Source organism: Oncorhynchus gorbuscha, linkage group LG15 (genome assembly GCF_021184085.1).
Source record: "Oncorhynchus gorbuscha isolate QuinsamMale2020 ecotype Even-year linkage group LG15, OgorEven_v1.0, whole genome shotgun sequence".
Classification (NCBI taxonomy): domain Eukaryota; kingdom Metazoa; phylum Chordata; class Actinopteri; order Salmoniformes; family Salmonidae; genus Oncorhynchus; species Oncorhynchus gorbuscha.
The window spans coordinates 25,023,726-25,043,669 of record NC_060187.1 but is presented as its reverse complement, the minus strand read 5'-3'; the positions used below and the strand labels follow the sequence as shown (position 1 = coordinate 25,043,669).

General features: G+C 40.5%; 1 protein-coding gene across 1 annotated transcript in view; it reads right to left on the bottom strand.

The window, feature by feature from the left end:
- Positions 1-1,967: 1,967 nt before the first annotated feature.
- Positions 1,968-19,944, bottom strand: part of LOC123996351 (BMP/retinoic acid-inducible neural-specific protein 3-like) — a 59,671-nt gene continuing 41,694 nt past the window's right edge. The window contains exon 8 of the mRNA XM_046299725.1: positions 1,968-3,837. Within this exon, the coding sequence (XP_046155681.1) occupies positions 2,721-3,837 (1,117 nt within the window). The 3' untranslated portion in view covers positions 1,968-2,720. The remainder of the gene's footprint in view (positions 3,838-19,944) is intronic.

Below are 19,944 nucleotides of genomic sequence, written 5' to 3'. Positions count from 1 at the left end.
CTTCGTTCGATTTTACCTCCTCTTGCTCTGGCTAGCATTAGTTGTTCATCTTGCTGTTGATGATTGGCATATAAGGAAAGATAGCCTACCTTTTTGTGGTTTGATCAATAGGACTGTAAAGTTCCAAAATGTAAGAGGACTCCCGTGTTATTTATATATTTGCAGAAATCCATTCAGGTGTAATTTGTGGCTTGCGCCAAATGCGTTCTAATTTTCTAAAAACACACAGGTCAGTTAAAAGTGAATGATGGCAGGTCCTTGTGGCAAATGGATGTTTGTGTAAAGGCCTACTGTAGCTCTGATTGGCTATGGTGCAACGGCCTGTGTAGACTCCAGTCCTGGATGATACTTTTTTTATTAGGTTTTATTTACTGTAGTGTCTATTAATTGTCCAAACACACGGCCACTTTCCCACTCTATATTACTATAACATTTTCTCAAATGCCTTAACATACGTAATTCCCAAACATTCTAAGAATTTCTGGAAACGTGAAAAAAAGTGCTCGCTTGTCAGAAAATGTACCAAAAAAATTACATTCTTCCTAGGGGTGTATTTGAACAGATTTTAAAAATATATATATTTTTTAAATGCTGTCTGTTCAACTTTAAATAACAGTTAACTAAAAAAATATATAGGCCTAAATAGCATCATTGATGTTATATGAGTCACGTTAATTTGCACTGTTAAATCTACCCTTTGGAATGACTTCGATAGCAGCAGTGAATCTATTTAGATTTTAAGTGGAAATCACTCAACATCATTCTCTTGATAACATATTGGTAATAGTCAGTGACAAATATCATAGCTAAGCAGGGCTTGGTTAAAATCCTGAATGGGAGAACAAACGGTTGCTGTAGATAGATTCATTCTCCAGTAGGAGGTTCTGCCCAGCTTATTGGTTTTTTCTGATAGTGGATTTTACTTTCAAGATCTGATGTTTTAAATAAACAAATTCAAAATAATTTATAGACTACCTTTCTATGTTGAAATGTAGTTAGCATGATGACATAAACCTGTGGTTGAAATTTCACCATCAAAAACAAGTTTACATTAATGACTTTTTCGAATCGAATGCATTTTCCACGTAGATTCCACATCACAATAGGTTGACAAATTGCGTAGAAACAATGTTAATTCAACCAGTTAGTGCCCAGTGGGATGTAATTAAAACAAAGACAATTGAAAGTCCTTGAAACTCACATTTCAAGTGTACCGATGGACACTTTTGTTTCACTGTTATGTCATCAGACGTCCAATTAACCTGAGCATTTAACATTTTTTTTCTTAAAGCCAGATTTCATATTGGCACATAAAAAAGATTCATACCTCATATTCTCACAAATTCTGAAAAGTACTAAATAATGACAGACAGAACGGAGAGAGAGTGAATCAATAAATAAGGAATGCCTCCACTTTGATTGATGATCATCTGAAGTTGTAGGGAAACTTTCCAGGCTACCACTCTTTTAGTATTTTACACTTTTTTCCTGCAGTGAATTGGCTGGATTGCTTTCAAGGATATCCAAGGGGACAAGTCATTAGTTGAAGAATAAGTCACCTGGCGTTTTATGCCAAACACTGGAGCGAGTTGTGCTCTAGGGTTTGTTGTGACTTCAATATATTATTTTGTTGTCGGGCAATGTTGCCTTGTCGAAGTCCTTTACACAGATAAATTGCAAAGGTTCATTCAAGGCAACATTTCTCTCAAATTACAGGATAAAAAATCCTCTCAAAACACTGAAGGACTGAATGGAACATCTTATATTCTGTGGTTTGCATGAAGCATTTCCTTTTCAGAGAAGAGATTGATTTTGAAATATAATCTTAACTGACAAAGATATGCATCAGATATGATATAATCTAGATTAATTAACCAAAGATCAAATATAAATATGAAATTGATTCATCATACATAGATTATCTCTGATAAAAATATCCACTAGATAAAACATCTAAACTATTTACAGATGGCACGTAAAAATGACTTTTATTTAGTGAATTAGCAAATTCAGAATGTTTTCATACATCATATAGACATTGTTTCATAACTGTTGACAAACGACTGCATTATAAAAAATAAAACATAAACATACTAGCCATTGCGTGTATGGTGTTTTATTTCTGCATGTCTGAAGTATTGTATAACTAATTTTACAAATATGTGAAATAGAAAAGCCTGTGTGGGAATTTAAACCTATGAAAAACAAGGAACATTTGATTTCCTTAGCATCTCATTTAGCTCTGGACACATGGGGTGTAGTGGGATTCAACAGAAGAGTATGATAATACAAAATGGTGTGTTCAATAACAAAGTGAAAGACCTAAGTAAAGCCATGCTGGTGTCAAACCAAACACACTGTTGAGATAACACTTAATTATCAGCAAAAGCTTCACATTTTAACGGATTATTGAGATCTGTGAAATTTATGGGAAACATATCAGTGAGGATACATCTTTTATATCCATCACGGTCAGAAATAAACTCTGTTTCTTATTCTTATCATTTAAAAAGGCAAAGTGGGCATGGTGAAGCCCCCTTGTGTTTGTATGACACACACTTTCCAGAAATATAGAATTTTACATGAATCCCAATAAACAGCGCTCAACATCATAAAAACAAAGAAAATGTCCCTCAGTGCCTTACAAAATTGCTCTTAACTGTAATCAAGTCAGTGTAATAGCAGCACAAGCATCTGTGTAGTTGGACTCCGGCCCCTTATTAGCTACATAATTTGGTTGTTTCGTATTCCATGGAGTTTGGCTGTTTGGCAGAAAAAATCTGCAACGCTGCCTGTATTCGGACAACATCTGTGGTGGATAATTTCAGGCGGTGGCGCAGCAGGCAGGAAAAGAGGTCCAGGAGCTGAGGTCCAGGAGGGGACAGTCTGTTGACCCGGTCCCTGATCTCTAGCAACTGCAGCAGGGCTGAGTCCTGCGATCCCTGAGTGTACGGGTAGTCCAGCTGCAGAATCAGGTCCTGGATCGCTTCTGGGTCAAAGTGCATACTGTAGCCAAACACCTGGATGCTGTTTATTTTCATGTAGCCCAGGTTCTTACCAGGCTCCAGGAACTCTAAAGGTTCGTAGTAGACTGAGCCGTTCCCTTGGGGCAACGGAGCACTGATCCGGCTCCGCAAGTAGAAGTGGACAGTCTCAAAAAATGTTTTCCACTTGTTACCCAAAGTCAACGTCCAGTTGTAACAGTCCAGGGGAATGTCTAGTTTAGTCCTTTCCCAGTCGGGGTAGCTGTTCTGGTGTATAGGCATGATCCAGCTCTCAGAGTGACTGCCCCCGAAGGGGTTGATGTAGACAGACAGCACTGGCTCCAGGGTGCTGTTCTTAGTAAGGCAGATCTGCAGGGTCATCCCGAGGAGCATGTGGACGTGGTTGGACTTGTACTTGTTGCTCTTCAGTGTCAGCAGCATCCTCTTTCTCCACGACGGGTCAAACCAGTTGTTGAGCCGGACATCATTGCTGACGAAGAGCCCATGGATGCCAATACGGCTGTCTTTCTTCTGTAGCAGGTATCTCAGCTCCAGGTCCAGCAGGTCCATCTCAAAGCTGATGTAGTGGTCTGTGGAGTCCGGCACCTCATTGCGGCAGACCCCCTGGCTGAGCATGTACCCAGGATTGCATGTGGCACAGCGGGAGCGGTTGTCGTAGGAGCAGGAGGCGCAGAAGGAGCCCTCGCCCATGGTGCAGGGTATGACACCCTGGCAGGACGGGTGTTCATAGGGGCAAGAGCAGCTCCTTGTCTCCTCCAGGTATGAACCTATGTGGTTGTTTTCACTGCAGTACATGATGGACAAGATAAAGTTCAGCCAGTAGGTGAAGGACCTGCAAAACACAGATAAACACAATGAAGATAAACTTCCAGACTGTTTTCTACAGGAAATGCACTCTGTGTGGCCAAACACTTTGCAGTTCTGGGAAAAGGGAAAGAGGGATACCTAGTCAGTTGTACAACTGAATGCATTCAACTGAAATGTGTCTTCCGCATTTAACCCCTTTTGAACACTATCTGCACAAGGATAAAATCAAATTCAATTTATCACATGCTTCGTAAATAACAGGTGTAGACTAACAGTGAAATGCTTGCTTTGTCCTTTTCAAATGTGTGTGTGAGTGTGGCGTCAATATGCATGTGTGCTCATGCGATGTGTGGGTGTATGTATTATATCTGTGTTTGGTGTGTGAGTGTTGGGGTGTCAGTGTAAGTACAGTGAAGTCGGAAATTTACATACACCTTAGTCAAACACATTTAAACTCAGTTTTTCACAATTCCTGACATTTAATCCTAGTAAAATTCCCTGTCTTAGGTCAGTTAGGATCTCCACTTTATTTTAAGAATGTGAAATGTCAGAATAATAGTGGAGAGAATGATTTAATTCAGCTTTTATTTGTTTCATCACATTCCCTGTGGGTCAGATGTTTACATCCACTCAATTAGTATTTGGTAGCATTGCCTTTAAACTGTTTGACTTGGGTCAAACGTTTCGGGTAATATATCCACATAATTTTCTATACTCATGATGCCATCTATTTTGTGAAGTGCACCAGACCCTCCTGTAGCAAAGCACCCTCACAACATGACGCTGCCACCCCCGTTCTTCACGGTTGGGATGGTGTTCTTCCAAACAGTTATATTTTTGTTTCATCAGACCACAGGAAATATCTCCAAGAAATACGATCTCTGTCCCCATGTGCAATTGCAAACCACAGTCTGGCTTTTTTATGACAGTTTTGGAGCAGTGGCTTCTTCCTTGCTGAACAGCCTTTCAGGTTATGTTGATATAGGACTCGTTTTACTGTGGATATAGATACTTCTGTACCTGTTTCATCCAGCATCTTCACATGGTCCTTTGCTGCTGTTCTGGGATTGATTTGCACTTTTCGCACCAAGGTACGTTCATCTCGGCCTCCCGGGTGGCGCAGTGGTCTAGGGCCCCAGAGACTCTGGGTTCGAACCCAGGCTCTGTCGCAGCCGGCCGCGACCGGGAGGTCCATGGGGCGATGCACAATTGGCCTAGCTTCATCCGGGTTAGGGAGGGTTTGGCCAGTAGGGATATCCTTGTCTCATCGCGCACTAGCGACTCCTGTGGCGGGCCGGAAGCAGTGCACGCTAACCAGGTCGCCAGGTGCACAGTGTTTCCTCCAACACATTGGTGCGGCTGGCTTCTGGGTTGGATGCTCGCTGTGTTAAGAAGCAGCGCGACTTGGTTGGGTTGTATTTCAGAGGACACGTGGCTTTCAACCTTCGTCTCTCCTGAGCCCATTCGGGAGTTGTAGTGATGAGACAAGATAGTAACTACTAACAATTAGATACCACGAAGATTGGGGAGGAAAGGGGAGAAAAAAAGGGGAAAAAGTATGTTCATCTCTAGGAGACAGAACGCGTCTCCTTCCTCATTGTTTATACAGATTAACGTGGTACCTTCAGGTGTTTGGAAATTGCTCCCAAGGATGAAGGAGGTCTACAATTTTTTTCTGAGGTCTTTGCTGATTTCTTTTGATTTTCCCATGATGTCAAGCAAAGAGGCACTGAGTTTGAAGGTAGGCCTTGAAATATATCCACAGGTACACCTCCAATTTACTCAAATGATGTCAATTATCCTATCAGAAGCTTCTAAAGCCATGACATAATTTTCTGTAATTTTCCAAGCTGTTAAAAGGCACAGTCAACTTAGTGTATGTAAACTTCTGACCCACTGGAATTGTGATCGATTATTTTACTTATAATACACTGTATGTAAACATTTATTGTAAAAATTACTTGTGTCATGCACAAAGCAGGTGTCCTAACAGACTTGCCAAAACTATAGTTTGTTAAAAAGGAATTAGTGCAGTGGTTGAAAAATGAGTTTTAATGACTCCAACCTAAGTGTATGTAAAATTATGACTTCAATTGTATGTGTGAGTGTGTGGGTAGAGTCCAGTGTGTATGCAGAGTTAGCGCAAGAGAATTAGTGCAAAAAAGGGTAAATGCAGGTAGTCCTGGTGGGCATTTGATTGGCTATTTAGCAGTCTTATTAAGCAGTTTCATGGCTTGGGAGTAGAAGCTGTTGAGGGTCCTGTAGGTTCCACACTTGTGCATTGGTACCGCATTGGTACCGCTGGCCGTGCGGTAGCAGAGAGAACCGTCTATGGCTTGGGTGGCTGGAGTCTGATCATTTTTTGAGCTTTCCTCTGACACCGCCTGGTGTAGAGGTACTGGATAGCAGGTAGCTTGGTCCCATTGATGTACTCACAAACCTCTGTAGCGCCTTGCGGTTGTTGTAGCGCCTTGCGTTTGGATGCCTTGCAGATGCCGTACCAAGCAATGATGAAGCCAGTTAAGATGCTCTCAATGGTGCAGCTGTAGAACCTCTTTAAGATATGGGGGCCCATGACAAATCTTTTCAGCCTCTTGAGGGGAACAGCCACTGAAGTACCCGCTTCACAAAAGGGTGGGTGTGGGGACCATATTAATTCCTTAGTGATGTGGACACAGAGGAACTTGAAGCTCCTGACCTGCTCCACTACAGCCCCAACAATGTACCAATGTGGATGGGGGCGTGCTTGCACCTGTATTGGTGTTGGAGTAGTGTGCAGCCACACAGTCATGGGTGAATAGGGAGTACAGGAGGGGACTAATCACACACTCCTGAGGGGCCCCCATGTTGATGGTCCACCTGGCGGATGTGTTGTTGCCTACCCTCACTGCCAGGGGAAGTCAGGATCCAGTTACATAGGGAGGTATTCGGGACTTGAGTCTGGAAATGAGCTTGGGGGAGGGGAGGGGGGGTACGATGGCGACTTTGATGTTGAAAACTGAACTTTACTCAATGAACACAATAATTACATAGGTATTTATTTTGTAAAGGTGGGTGAGGGTGGTGTGGAATGCAATAATGATCATCTGTGGATCTGTTGGGGCGGTATGCGAATTGGCGTGGGTCCAGGCCTTTCTGAGAATTTCATGGTTATAGATGTGAGTGCTACGGGGCAACAGTAATTTAGACAGGTTACCTTGGCATTCTTGAGCATAGGGACTGTGGTGGCCTGCTTGAAACAAGTTGGTATTAAAGACCAGGTCAGAGATAGGTTGAAGAGTTCCTCTGTCCAGTGTCTGTGTTCTTTTGCCTATCTTATTTTTTTTATTGCCAGTCTGAGATATGGCTTTTTCTTTGCAACTCTGCCTAGAAGGCCAGCATTCCGGAGTCGCCTCTTCACTGTTGATGTTGAGACTGGTGTTTTGCGGGTACTATTTAATGAAGCTGCCAGTTGAGGACTTGTGAGGCATTGGTTTCTTAAACTAGACACTCTAATATACTTGTCCTCTTGCTCAGTTGTGCACCAGGGCCTCCCACTCCTCGTTCTATTTCTGGTTAGAGCAATTTTGCTCTGTTCTGTGAAGGGAGTAGTACACAGCGTTGCACGAGATACTCAATTTATTGGCAATTTCTCACATGGAATAGCCTTCATTTCTCAGAACAATAATAGACTGATGAGTTTCAGAAGAAAGTCCTTTGTTTCTGGCCATTTGAGCCTGTAATCGAACCCGCAAATGCTGATGCTCCAAATACTCAAGTAGTCTAAAGAAGGACAGTTTTACTGCTTCTTTAATCAGAACAACAGGTTTCAGCCGTGCTAAGAACTGCAAAATGGTTTTCTAATGCTCAATTATCCTTTTAAAATGATAAACTTGGATTAGCTAACACAACATGCCATTGGAACACAGGAGTGGTGGTTGCTGATAATGGGCCTCTATACACCTACATAGATATTCCATTAAAAATCAGCTGTTTCCAGATACAATAGTCATTTACAACATTAACAATGTCTACACTGTATTTCTGATCAATTTGATCTCATTTTAAATTGACAAAAAAATGAGCTTTTCTTTCAAAATCAAGGACATTTCTAAGTGACCCCAAACCTTTAACCGGTAGTGTACGTAGTCACTTTGGGGATCTCAAGTTCACTAGAATGACTAGATATTCACATTCCCCAATACAAAATTCCATCTTCCTTGGGTTCATGTCATGATACAGCTGTATTTTCCTAACAAAATAACATATTAGGTATTACCCTGTAGTATTTTATATCTGGTCATATCAGTAGGTTGTCGCAGTGTTTAATTCATAAATATATGCAGGCAGGGTGTCATGGTATTTTCAGTACCCCAGATGAGACATACTGTAAACAATGATAGATACTGAATTTTAGTGGATATATGTGCACACACCAACAGTTTATGAAGAATTGATGACAGTTTATGAAAATATATGAAAGTGGAAAAATTGAAAATAAAATGCTCTCCCTTAAAAGCCAGCCTCAAGGGATCTATAATGGGTTATTTATCTATAAGACATTTTATCAATTTTATCCATGTTTGTTAATCAAATCTCTTTGTAGCTGCAGAAACATTTATATCTACTAGGCCTGGTTTTGTCGCCCACATGGGTATTGTGCATATCTCTCCTTCTCACTGGAACTTCTGCTCAGCCAGGAATGTTTTTCTCCCACCACGCTGACCCAGAATACTTCATGGCGGGGATAAGTAAATACTACTGGAGTCGTGTTGCCATGAGAGACGGGGTGAGGTGAGCGAGAAGGTGGGTGGTAACTTAAGAGGTGTTACATGTAGCAATGCTCCCTCTCATTGAAGCCACGGAAGTTGAAGGCCGACTATAGTACTGCAGGCATTGTTAGCAGAAAACAGGACCCCATTAGATTGAATGGAAAATACATTTTAAAAAATGTAATAGTACAAATAATGTATTCTAATACACCAGAAAGTATTCACACCCCTTGACCCTTTGAACATTTTGTTGTGTTACAGCCTGAATATAAAATGGATTAAACTGAGAATATTTTGTTACTGACCTACACACAATAGACCACAATGTCAAAATGGAATATTTTTTTTCTAAATGTTTACAAATTAATAAGAAATCAAAAGCTGAAATATCTTGGATCGATAAGTATTCAACCCCTTTGTTATGGCAAACCTTCAATAAATTCAGGAGTAAAAATGTACTTAACAAGTCACATAAGTTGCTTGTCCAATAATAGTTAATATTTTTGGGTGCTTTTTACCCCTTTTTCATGATATCCAAGTGGTAGTTACAGTCTTGTCCCATCGCTGTAACTCCACTACGGACTCGGGAGAGGCGGAGGTTGAGAGGCATGCGTCCTACAAAACAACCCTGCCAAGCCGCACTGGGTCTCCCAATGACAGCCAGCTGTGACAAAGCCAGCTGTGACACAGCCTGGGATCGAACCCGGGAATGTAGTGACGCCTCAAGCACTGCGATGCAGTGCCTTAGGCCGCTGCACCACTCGGGAGGCCTTTAACATGATTTTTGAATGACTACCTCCTCTCTGTATCCTTTAGTCGAGCAGTGAATTTCAAACACAGATTCAACCACAAAGTCCAGGAAGGTTTTCCAATGCCTCGCTAAAAAAGGCACCTATTGGTAGGATGGTAAAAAAAAACAGACATTAAATACCCATTTGAACATGATATTTATTAGTTAGTAATTACACTTGGGATATTGTATCAATACTCCCAGTCACTACAAAGATATAGGCGTCTTTCCTAACTCTGTTGCCGTAGAGGAAGGAAACCACTCAGGGATTTCACCATGAGGCCAAATGGTGACTTTAAATCAGTTACAGAGTTTAATGACTGTGATAGGAAGGATCAACGACATTGTAGTTACTCGACAATACTAACCTAATTGACAGAGTGAAAGGATGCCTGTACAGAATTCAAATATTCATAAACATGCATCTTGTTTGCAACAAGGAACAAATGTAATACTGAAACGAAATGTGGCAAAGCAATTAACATTGTCCTAAATACAAAATGTTGTGTTTGGGGCAAATCCATAACACATTAGTGAGTACCACTCTCCATATTTTCAAGAATAGTGATAGCTGAATCATGTTATGGGTATGCTTGTAATCGTTAATGACTGGGGAGTTTTTCATGATAAAATGAAACGGAATGGAGCCAAGCACAGGCAATATCCTAGAGGAAAACCTGGTGCAGTCTGCTTTCCACCAGACACTGGGAGATTAATTCACATTCCAGCAGGTCAGTAACCTAAAACACAAGGCCAAAACTACACTGGAGTTGCTTAACATGAAGACAGTGAATGTTCGAGTGGCCGAACTACAATTTCAACTTAAATCCGCTTGAAAATCTATGGCAAGACCAGCAAATGGTTGTTTAGCAATTAACAACCAATTTTATAAGGCTTGAAGGATTTTGCACAATCCAGGTTTATAAAGCACTTCGAGATTTACCCAGAGATAATAGCAACTGTAATCGCTGCCAAAGGTGATTCTAACATGTATTGAGTTTACTAATGAAGATATACATTTATTAGTATTTTATTTTTCAAATGTTGGAAGTGTTCTTCCACTGGCAGAGTATTTTGTGTAGATAAAAGAAAATACAAAATCCATTTTAATCCCACTTCAAATCAAATGTTCAAATCACATTTTATTCGTCACATGCACAGAATACAACAGGTGTAGACCTTACAGTGAAATGCTTACTTAACTGCATTGTTGGTTAAGGGCTTGTAAGAAAAATATGGGTTTAGTAAAAAATAGATAAGGAAAAAATAAAAATAAATAATTAAAGAGCAGCAGTAAAATAACAGTAGCAAAGCTATATGCAGGGGGTACCGGTACAGAGTCAATGTGCGGGATCACAGGTTAGTCGAGGTCATTGAGGTAAAATGTACATGTGTGTAGAGTTAAAGTGACTATGCATAGATTTAAAACAGAGAGTAGCAGCAGCATAAAAGAGGAGTCTGGTTAGCCATTTGATTAGATGTTGAGGAGTCTTATGGCTTGGGGGTAGAAGCTGTTAAGCCTGTTGGACCAAGACTTGGGGCTCTGGTAGCGCTGGTACCACAGTGATGTACTGGGCCGTATGCATTACCCTCTGTAGTGCCTTGGTCAGATCCTGAGCGGTTTCTATACCAGACAGTGATGCAACCAGTCAGGATGCTCTCGATGGTGCAGCTGTAGAACGTTTTGAGAATCTGAGGACCCATGGCAAATCTTTTCAGTCTCCTGAGGGGAAAAAGTTTGGTCTTGCCCTCTTCTCGACTGTCTTGGTGTGTTTGGACCATGAATGTCTGTTGGTGATGTGGACACCAAGGAACTTGAAGCTCTCAACCTGCTCCACTACAGCCCCGTCGATGAGAATGGGGGTGTGCTCGGTCCTCCTCCTGTATTCCACAATCATCTCCTTTGTCTTGATCACATTGAGGGAGAGGTTGTTATCCTGGCACCACATGGCCAATGTCTCTGAGCTTTGTACACGTGTCTCTGTGTGTGGAGTAAAGGTGGTCCAGAGTTTTTTCCTCCTCTGGTTGCACATTTAACATGCTAGTAGAAATTAGGTAGAACAGATTTAAGTTTCCCTGCATTAAAATCAACCGGCCACTATGATCTTAGCCAGTGGATGAGCTTTTTCCTATGGCTGTACTCAGCTCATTGAGTGAAGTCAGTCCCAGCATCGGTTTGTGGTGGTAAATAGACAGCTACAAAGAATATAGATAAAAACTTAGTAAATAGTGTGGCCTACATATATTCTACCTCAGGCAAGCAAAACCTAGAGAATTCCTTACCATTAGATTCCGTACATCAGCAGCTGTTAAAAATATACACAGACCGCCACTCCTTGTCTTACTGGAGACGGCTGTTCCATCTTGCCGATGCAGCATAAAACCGACCAGCTGAATGTTATTCATGTCCTCGTTCAGCCACGGCTTGGTGAAATATAAGATGGAAGGATATTTGTGATCATAGTTCATCTATTTTGTTATCCAATGATAGTATGTTGGCTAATAGTACTGATGGCAGAGGCAGATTACCCACTTGCTGTCAGATCCGTACAAGGCACCCCCTACCTCCCCGATATCTCTGTCTCTGTCTCATGCAAATTACAGGGATTTGGGCATTGTCGGATGTCTTTAGTAAATCCTTTGCATCGGACTCGTTAATAAATAAAAAAAAATCGGTCATAAGAGACGGTAGTAGAAACATTATGTACAAAATAATTTACAAACAACGGAAAAAACCCCACAATAACACAATTGGTTAGGAGACTGTAAAACGGAAGACATCTCCTCCGGCGCCATTATCTACCAAAAAAAATCATGTTTTGGGGAAAAATCCAAGGGGTGTGAATACTTTCTGAAGTAACTACAGTGGGGTATTTAGTATTTAGTCAGCCACCAATTGTGCAAGTTTGTAACGACGTTCGTCTGTTGTAAGAAGAGAGTCAGACCGAAATGCAGCGTGTAGGTTACTCATGACTTTAATGAAGGAAAACGGTACATGAAATAACTGAAATACGAAAACGAAACGTGAAACTAATTACAGCCCATCTGGTGACTACTACACAGAGACAGGTACAAACACCCACAAAATACAAAGCGAAAGTCAGGCTGTCTAAATACGGTTCTCAATCAGAGACAACGACAAGCACCTGACTGATTGAGAATCGCCTCAGGCAGCCAAGCCTAACTAGACACACCCCTAATCAGCCGCAATCCCAAATAATACAAACCCCAATACGAATACAACATATAAACCCATGTCACACCCTGGCCTACCCAAACATATAACAAAAACACAAAATACAATGACCAAGGCGTGACAAAGTTCTCCCACTTAAAAAGATGAGGCCTGTAATTTTCATCATAGGTACATTTCAACTATGACAGACAAAATGAGATTGTATTTTTCCAGAAAATCACATTGCAGGATTTTTAATGAATTCATTTGTGTGTTTGGGATCATTGTCATGTTGAAAGACCCAGCCACGTTTCATCTTCAATGCCCTTGCTGATGGAAGGAAGTTTTCACTCAAAATCTCACGATACATGGCCCCATTCATTCTTTCCTTTACACGGATCAGTCGTCCTGGTCCTTTTGCATAAAAACAGCCCCAAAGTATGATGTTTCCAGCCCCATGCTTCACAGTAGGTATGCTGTTCTTTGGATGCAACTCAGCATTCTTTGTTCTCCAAACACGACGAGTTGAGTTTTTACCAAAAAGTTCTATTTCGGTTTCATCTGACCATATGACATTCTCCCAATCTTCTTCTGGATCATCCAAAAACTCTCAAGCAAACTTCAGACGGGCCTGGACATGTACTGGCTTAAGCAGGGGGACACGTCTGGCACTGCAGGATTTGAGTCCCTGGCGGTGTAGTGTGTTACTGATGGTAGGCTTTGTTACTTTTGTCCCAGCTCTCTGCAAGTCATTGACTAGGTCCCCCCGTGTGGTTCTGGGACTTTTGCTCACCGTTCTTGTGACCATTTTGACCCCACGGGGTGAGATCTAATTTGTAATTTGTCAGAGCTTTTCACAGACATCCAACACTAGAGACAGTGGATACCTCTGTGTGCTCTATTTTAACAAACCTAATGCAATGGTAAATCTTAGCGCTGGCGGTAGTGTTATAGATTCGGGGGTGTGTCAGAAATATTTTTTATATTTTTACAACCAGAATGATGGCCGCAGTAGCTGGCGGTAGTGTGAAAAAGCTGGGTTTTGATTAATAAAGTTGTGGGATTGTCGAGGTTTGGCCCCTCACTGGGGAAACAGAACGTGCTCCATGGCTAAATTTGTGGTTGCTTCAAGTTGTGTATTTATGGTGTTATCTATTGCATTGTCCTCAACCCCAATTTGAATATTAGTTCGTTATAGTCTCGTTTGTTAAATAGCCTGCCCCATATTTGCAAAATATGTTAAACATATCTGCAGTCCACAGTGTTGTAATTGCATCAATATGGAAATACATTGTTAAACATAGGCTATAGCATTCACAATGATAGGGGCTAGGCCTACTGTACATTTTAATTAATTTAATTTGAATTTAACCCTTTTTTTAACCAGGTAAGTTGACAGAAATCAAATTCTCATTTACAGCAAAAACCTGGGGAACAGTTACAGGGGAGAGGAATGAGTCAATTGGAAGCTTGGGAATGACTAGGTGGCCAGATTGGGAATTTAGCCAGGACACCAGGGTTACAATGATAAGTGTCATGTGCTCTTTGGTGGCCACAGAGAGTCAGGGGACCCATTTAACGTCCCATCAGAAAGATGGTACTCTACACAGGGCAATGTCTCCAATCACTGCCCTGGGGGATTATGATATTTTTTTTGACAATATGAAAGAGGCTCCCATCCAGGGACCGACCAGGACCAACCCTGCTTAGCTTCAGTGGCAAGCTAGCAGTGGAACGCAGGGTGGTATGCTGCTGGCTAAAATTGCAGTCTGGACATGCCAAATGTAGTCAATAAGCAATATTAAATTCACTTGGCTATTGATAATGCCTATAAAAACTGTATAATTGTTATCAAATTTGACAACTTGTTTTAAATAGGCTATGTGTAAATACAGTTACAGGCACCATAATTGCTCCTTGTGGGCATATAATACAGACAACTTAAACTATGGAGGGTTTTATGCACATCCAAACTTTTCACAGGAGCTGGATAAAGATCCAATATAAAGAGAATGAGGAAATGTCCACTCACTGTGATACTGCTTGCAAATGTTATGTTTTATAAACATAATGGAACCATTTTACAGATCATATTAGCGCTTATCCAGAATTAGCAGCTGAAATGACATTACTTTCGAGCCATGCATGTTCTCACCATAAACCCATTAACGATAAATCTTTCTAATAAGTTTGTTTTTTATTTAATTTGATTAAAAACCAATCTGTTTTTTAAACCAACAACAATATGTCTAAATAGGATCGAGTCAGAAATATACCATAAATCACTTCTCTCATTTCGTGGAACTGTGTGCACATGTAGGCCTACACGTCTTTACGCATAATATTCATACTTCTATACAAAATACTAGGCTCCTCTCGATTCTATCGTTACCTACAGTATGTGCAAGGCAAATATATATTTTTTACCTGGTTGATATGGCATAGGAAGACTGAAAAGTTTGGAGGAGCGTGTCTGGTAATTGGACAAGGGGATGGATACTCTACCATTGATCCACATCAATGGGACTGAAGTAGTAGAGAGAGTCACAAGTTTGAAGTTCCTTGGAGTCCACATCACCGAGAACTTGTCTTGGACCAATAAAACCACCACTCATGTCAAGAGTGCACAACAGCGTCTCTATTTCCTAAGGCGGCTGAAGAACTTTGGCACGCTGCCCTGGGTCCTACCGCTGCACCATCGAGAACATCCTGACCAGTTGCATCAAAAACATTTCCAATCACTCTCAGTAGACAATTTAAAACCTCCTTATTCATAGTCTACTTGGCTAATGGCCACGATATAAAAGACGCACTGTGTTGTTGCTAAACCAGCCTATATTAACTTGTGACTAGGGGGCAGTATTTTCATTTTTGGGAAAAAAATATTTTGGCAGGACAAGATGCTAGAATATGCATATAATTGACAGTTTAAGATAGAAAACACTCTAAAGTTTCCAAACCTGTAACAATATTGTCTGAGTATAACAGAACTGATATTGCAGGCGAAAGCCTGATAAAAATCCAATCCGGAAGTGACTCATCTTTTGAAAGCTCTGCGTTCGAATGAGTCCCTATTGAGCAGTGAACGGGCTATCAACCAGATGACTTTTTCTTTGTATTCCCCAAGGTGTCTACAGCATTGTGATGTTTTATGCATCTATATTGAAGAATACCCGTAAGCGGCTACATTGCGCAACTGGTCCCAGAGTGATTCTAGCATAAAATACAGGAGGTAGCCATTATTCCAATCGGTCCTACTGAAAAACCAATTGTCCCAGTGTACATATTATCGAATAGATATTTGAAAAACACCTTGAGGATTGATTATAATCAACGTTTGCCATGTTTCTCTCAATATTATGGAGCGTTTGAGACTGCAATTTCCGGGTGATTTCTCATCCAAACGTGAAGAACAAACAGCTATTTCGCCTACAAAAATAATATTTTTGGAAAAAAGGAACATTGGCTATCTAACTGGGAGTCTCGTGGGTGAAAACATCCGAAGCTCAAAGGTAACCGATTTGATTTGATTGCTTTTCTGATTTCCGTGACCAAGTTACCTGCTGCTAGCTGGACAAAATGCTATGCTAGGCTATCAATAAATGTACACAAATGCTTGTCTAGCTTTGGCTGTAAAGCATATTTTGAAAATCTGAGACAACAGGGTGATTAACAAAAGGCTAAACTCTGTCTCAATATATTTCACTTGTGGTTTTCATGAATAGGAATATTTTATAGGAATATTTATGTCCGTTGCGTAATGCTAATTAGTGTCAGTCGATGATTACGCTCCCTCACGCGGGATGGTGAGTCAGAGGTTAAGGGGAGGGCAGGCTATGCTTGTTATTTTTTAAATCAAATTAAATGGGGGTGGAAAAAAATCAATTGTTTCTAAATATGAGATTCACCTGCACAAAAGGCACATCTCTCCTTCTATGGGCACTGTGCATCATGGCTGGATAGGGTGTGCTTTCACTCTCAAAATCCATGCCATTATCTACTGCATTACAGTTAAGACCTGCTTTTTGTGAGTCTTAAAACTTCCCATTAGCACTGCATGAAATTGTGACTTTTGAACTTGTTAAGAACACACCTCAAATATTGCCACCCCTTCAACCTCAGCGCAAGCAAGCTGATGTTAGACAGGTAAATAGCCGAACCTGGCGTTAGGTTTGGAATATGCCAGTGCACCAGTTTTTACATGATGAATTTGCAAACTAATGTGCACCTCCTTAGGACCTGCCGAAAAAACAGCCTGTGTATCTGCATCTCTGTGCTGGCACCCAATTCTCTGTGGATAACTGGATTTACTTTTTGAATTGCATCCATGAAACAATTTGTCGAAACACCATAAGGTTGAGAAACGGAAGGGGCAAAGAAACCTATAATGGACATTGGAGGGGCAGAGAGTAGCTTGTATTGCTTTACTAAAAACCATTAAGAGAAATATGTCAGAGTCAGACTCTTCATGTACATGATCACTTCTGTGTTAGAGCCACAATAGCAGTAGTACTAGGAGACTAGTAAAAATTAACGTAGTTTATGACAATCTCATGGCCACAGACCTTTTATTTGTATCCATTATAGGTAGTTTTGTCAAAAAGAGGGAAAGTCATACAAAAAGACACAACACCACAGAATACAGTCATTCACTGAGCAAAATATAGTCCTTGACGGTGAAAAATAACAGTAAAAGGAAAGACTAATGAAATGGATGTTCTCTAAATGGGATTTTCTATCTAAATAATAAACATGAATGAATTAAATAAATTATGGCTGACTGTATTAGTCAGATCTAGGTAACTACTGTATTCTCTGTATGTAGTCTATTAAAATCAAAGCTCTCAGTATATCTAATGTATGAAATAGAGTTTGTTTTATTAATCAGTCTATGCTTGTTAAAGTCAATTTTCCCCTGACGAAGAAATATGGGCTGGTTTTGCCAAGTGAAACCTTTTCTAAAACACATTTAGAAGAAAATGAAAAAACACAAGCACAGCAGAGTTTCACCCGACAAGAGGGTTGGTGAAATTGGAGATGCTATCTCATGTTCTGATTGATTGCCTGTGAACTCTTTTGAACATAAGAAACAAAATAAATCAGTGCAGAAATGTCAAAGCAATATGCAGAGTACAGAATTCATCTCCCTTCGCCTATCAACAATGTGTATGTCTGAACAGCAGCCATTTTTGACTGGGACATTCACAACATCCCCGAGTCTATTCAGGCACAAAAGGGATTCTCAGGCAGATTTCTTACATGGCCTGGAAATTTTGCAGGGAGACTAGACCGGGACCAAGTCATCAGCATCGAAACAATTATTTCTACAAAAACCCTTCTCAGGTCTCTGCTGAAAACAAAGTGTTGTGTTCCTGTTTGGGATAGGGGGCAGCATTTTCACGTTTGGATGAAAAGCGTTCCCAGAGTAAACTACCTGCTACTCAGGTCCAGTTGCTAATATATGCATATATCAATCAAAGATTGATTCTATACATGGTTTGACATGTTTCTATGAACTGTAATATGACTTTTCTTCTGAACTTTCGCCTGGACCTGCCATCGTGAGTTTGGATTTGTGAACTGAACGCACTAACAAAGGAGGTATTTGGACATAAATTATGGACTTTATCGAACAAATCAAACATTTGTGGAACTGGTATTCCTGGGAGTGCATTCTGATGAAGATGATCAAAGGTAAGGGAATATTTATAACACCATTTCTGACTTCTGTTGACTCCAACATGGCGGATATCTGTATGGCTTGATTTGTTGTCTGAGCGCTGTACTCAGATTATTGCATGGTTTGCTTTTTCCGTAAAGTTTTGAAATCTGACACAGCGGTTGCATTAACCTCTTAACTCCACCCGACACGTAGGCGTCCCATCTAGCCATCAGGAAATGCAAATGTGCTACGCTAAATGCTAATAGCACTCGTTAAAACACTCATGCAGGGTACTGAATTAAAGCTACACTCGTTGTGAATCCAGCCAACAAGTCAGATTTTTAAAATGCTTTTCGGCAAAAGCATGAGAAGCTATTATCTGATAACATGCAACACCCCGAAATACCTGAAGGGGACATAAACAAAATAATTAGCATAGCCGGCGCTACACAAAACGCAGAAATAAAATATAAAACATTCATTTCCTTTGACGATCTTCTTTGTTGGCACTACTAGATGTCCCATAAACATCACTATTGGGTATTTTTTTCCGATTAAATCGGTCCATATATACCCTAAATATCGATCTATGAAGAGTGTGTGATCCAGGAAAAAACAGCGTTTTAAAACGCAATGTCATTTTTTTTAATTAAAAAAGTAGACGATAAACTTTCACAAAACACTTCGAAATACTTTTGTAATCCAACTTTAGGTATTAGTAAACGTTAATAATCTATAAAATTGATCACGGGAAGATGTGTATTCAATAGCTCCACGTCTTGAACTCATGGTCGAAAATTTATCTTCCAAAACATCCTGTCGGAGACCGGAAGGAATGGGCTCTCTCTTACTCCTTTGACCAAGAAACAAAGCCCAGGCAATTGACAAGACTCGCGACATTGTGTGGAAGCTGTAGGACTTGCAATCTCAGCCCCATGTAATTTGGTTTCCCATAAACAATACATGCAAGTGGCGCATTGATACTTTTTCCAGTTTTCAGTGATCAGTTTCTTGCGCTTTCGATGAAACACAGGCTCTGTTATAGTCACAGCCGTGATTTAACCAGTTTTAGAAACGTCTGAGTGTTTTCTATCCACACATACTAATCATATGCATATACAATATTCCTGGCATGAGTAGCAGGACGCTGAAATGTTGCGCGATTTTTAACAGAATGTTCGAAAAAGTAGGGGGTAGGATTAACAGGTTAACCTCTGTATCTCACAAAGATAGGTTGGTTGGAACCAAAAGGACAGATTTCCACCGGTCTAATGATCATTGCTTGTGGCCCAAGCAAGTCTCTTCTTATTGGAGTCCTTTAGTAGTGGTTTCTTTGCAGCAATTCAACCATGAAGTTCTGATTCATGCAGTCTCCTCTGAACAGTACATTTTGCACTGTGTCTGTTCCTTGAACTCTGTGAACTGCTATCTGATGTGCAGTTAACTCTAATGAACTTATCTTCTGCAGCAGAGGTAACTCTGGGTCTTCCTTTCTGGCGGTCCTCATGAGAGCCAGTTTTATCATAGCGCTTGGCGGTTTTTGTGACTGCACTTGAAGAAACGTTCAAAGTTCTTGACATTTCCAGATTGACTGACATTCATGTCTTAACTTCTTAAGGTATAGGGGGCAGCATTTTCACTTTTGGATAAATAGCGTGCCCAATTTCAACTTCCTGCTACTCATGCCAAGAATATAAGATATGGATATTATTAGTAGATTTGGATAGAAAACACTGAAGTTTCTAGAACTGTTT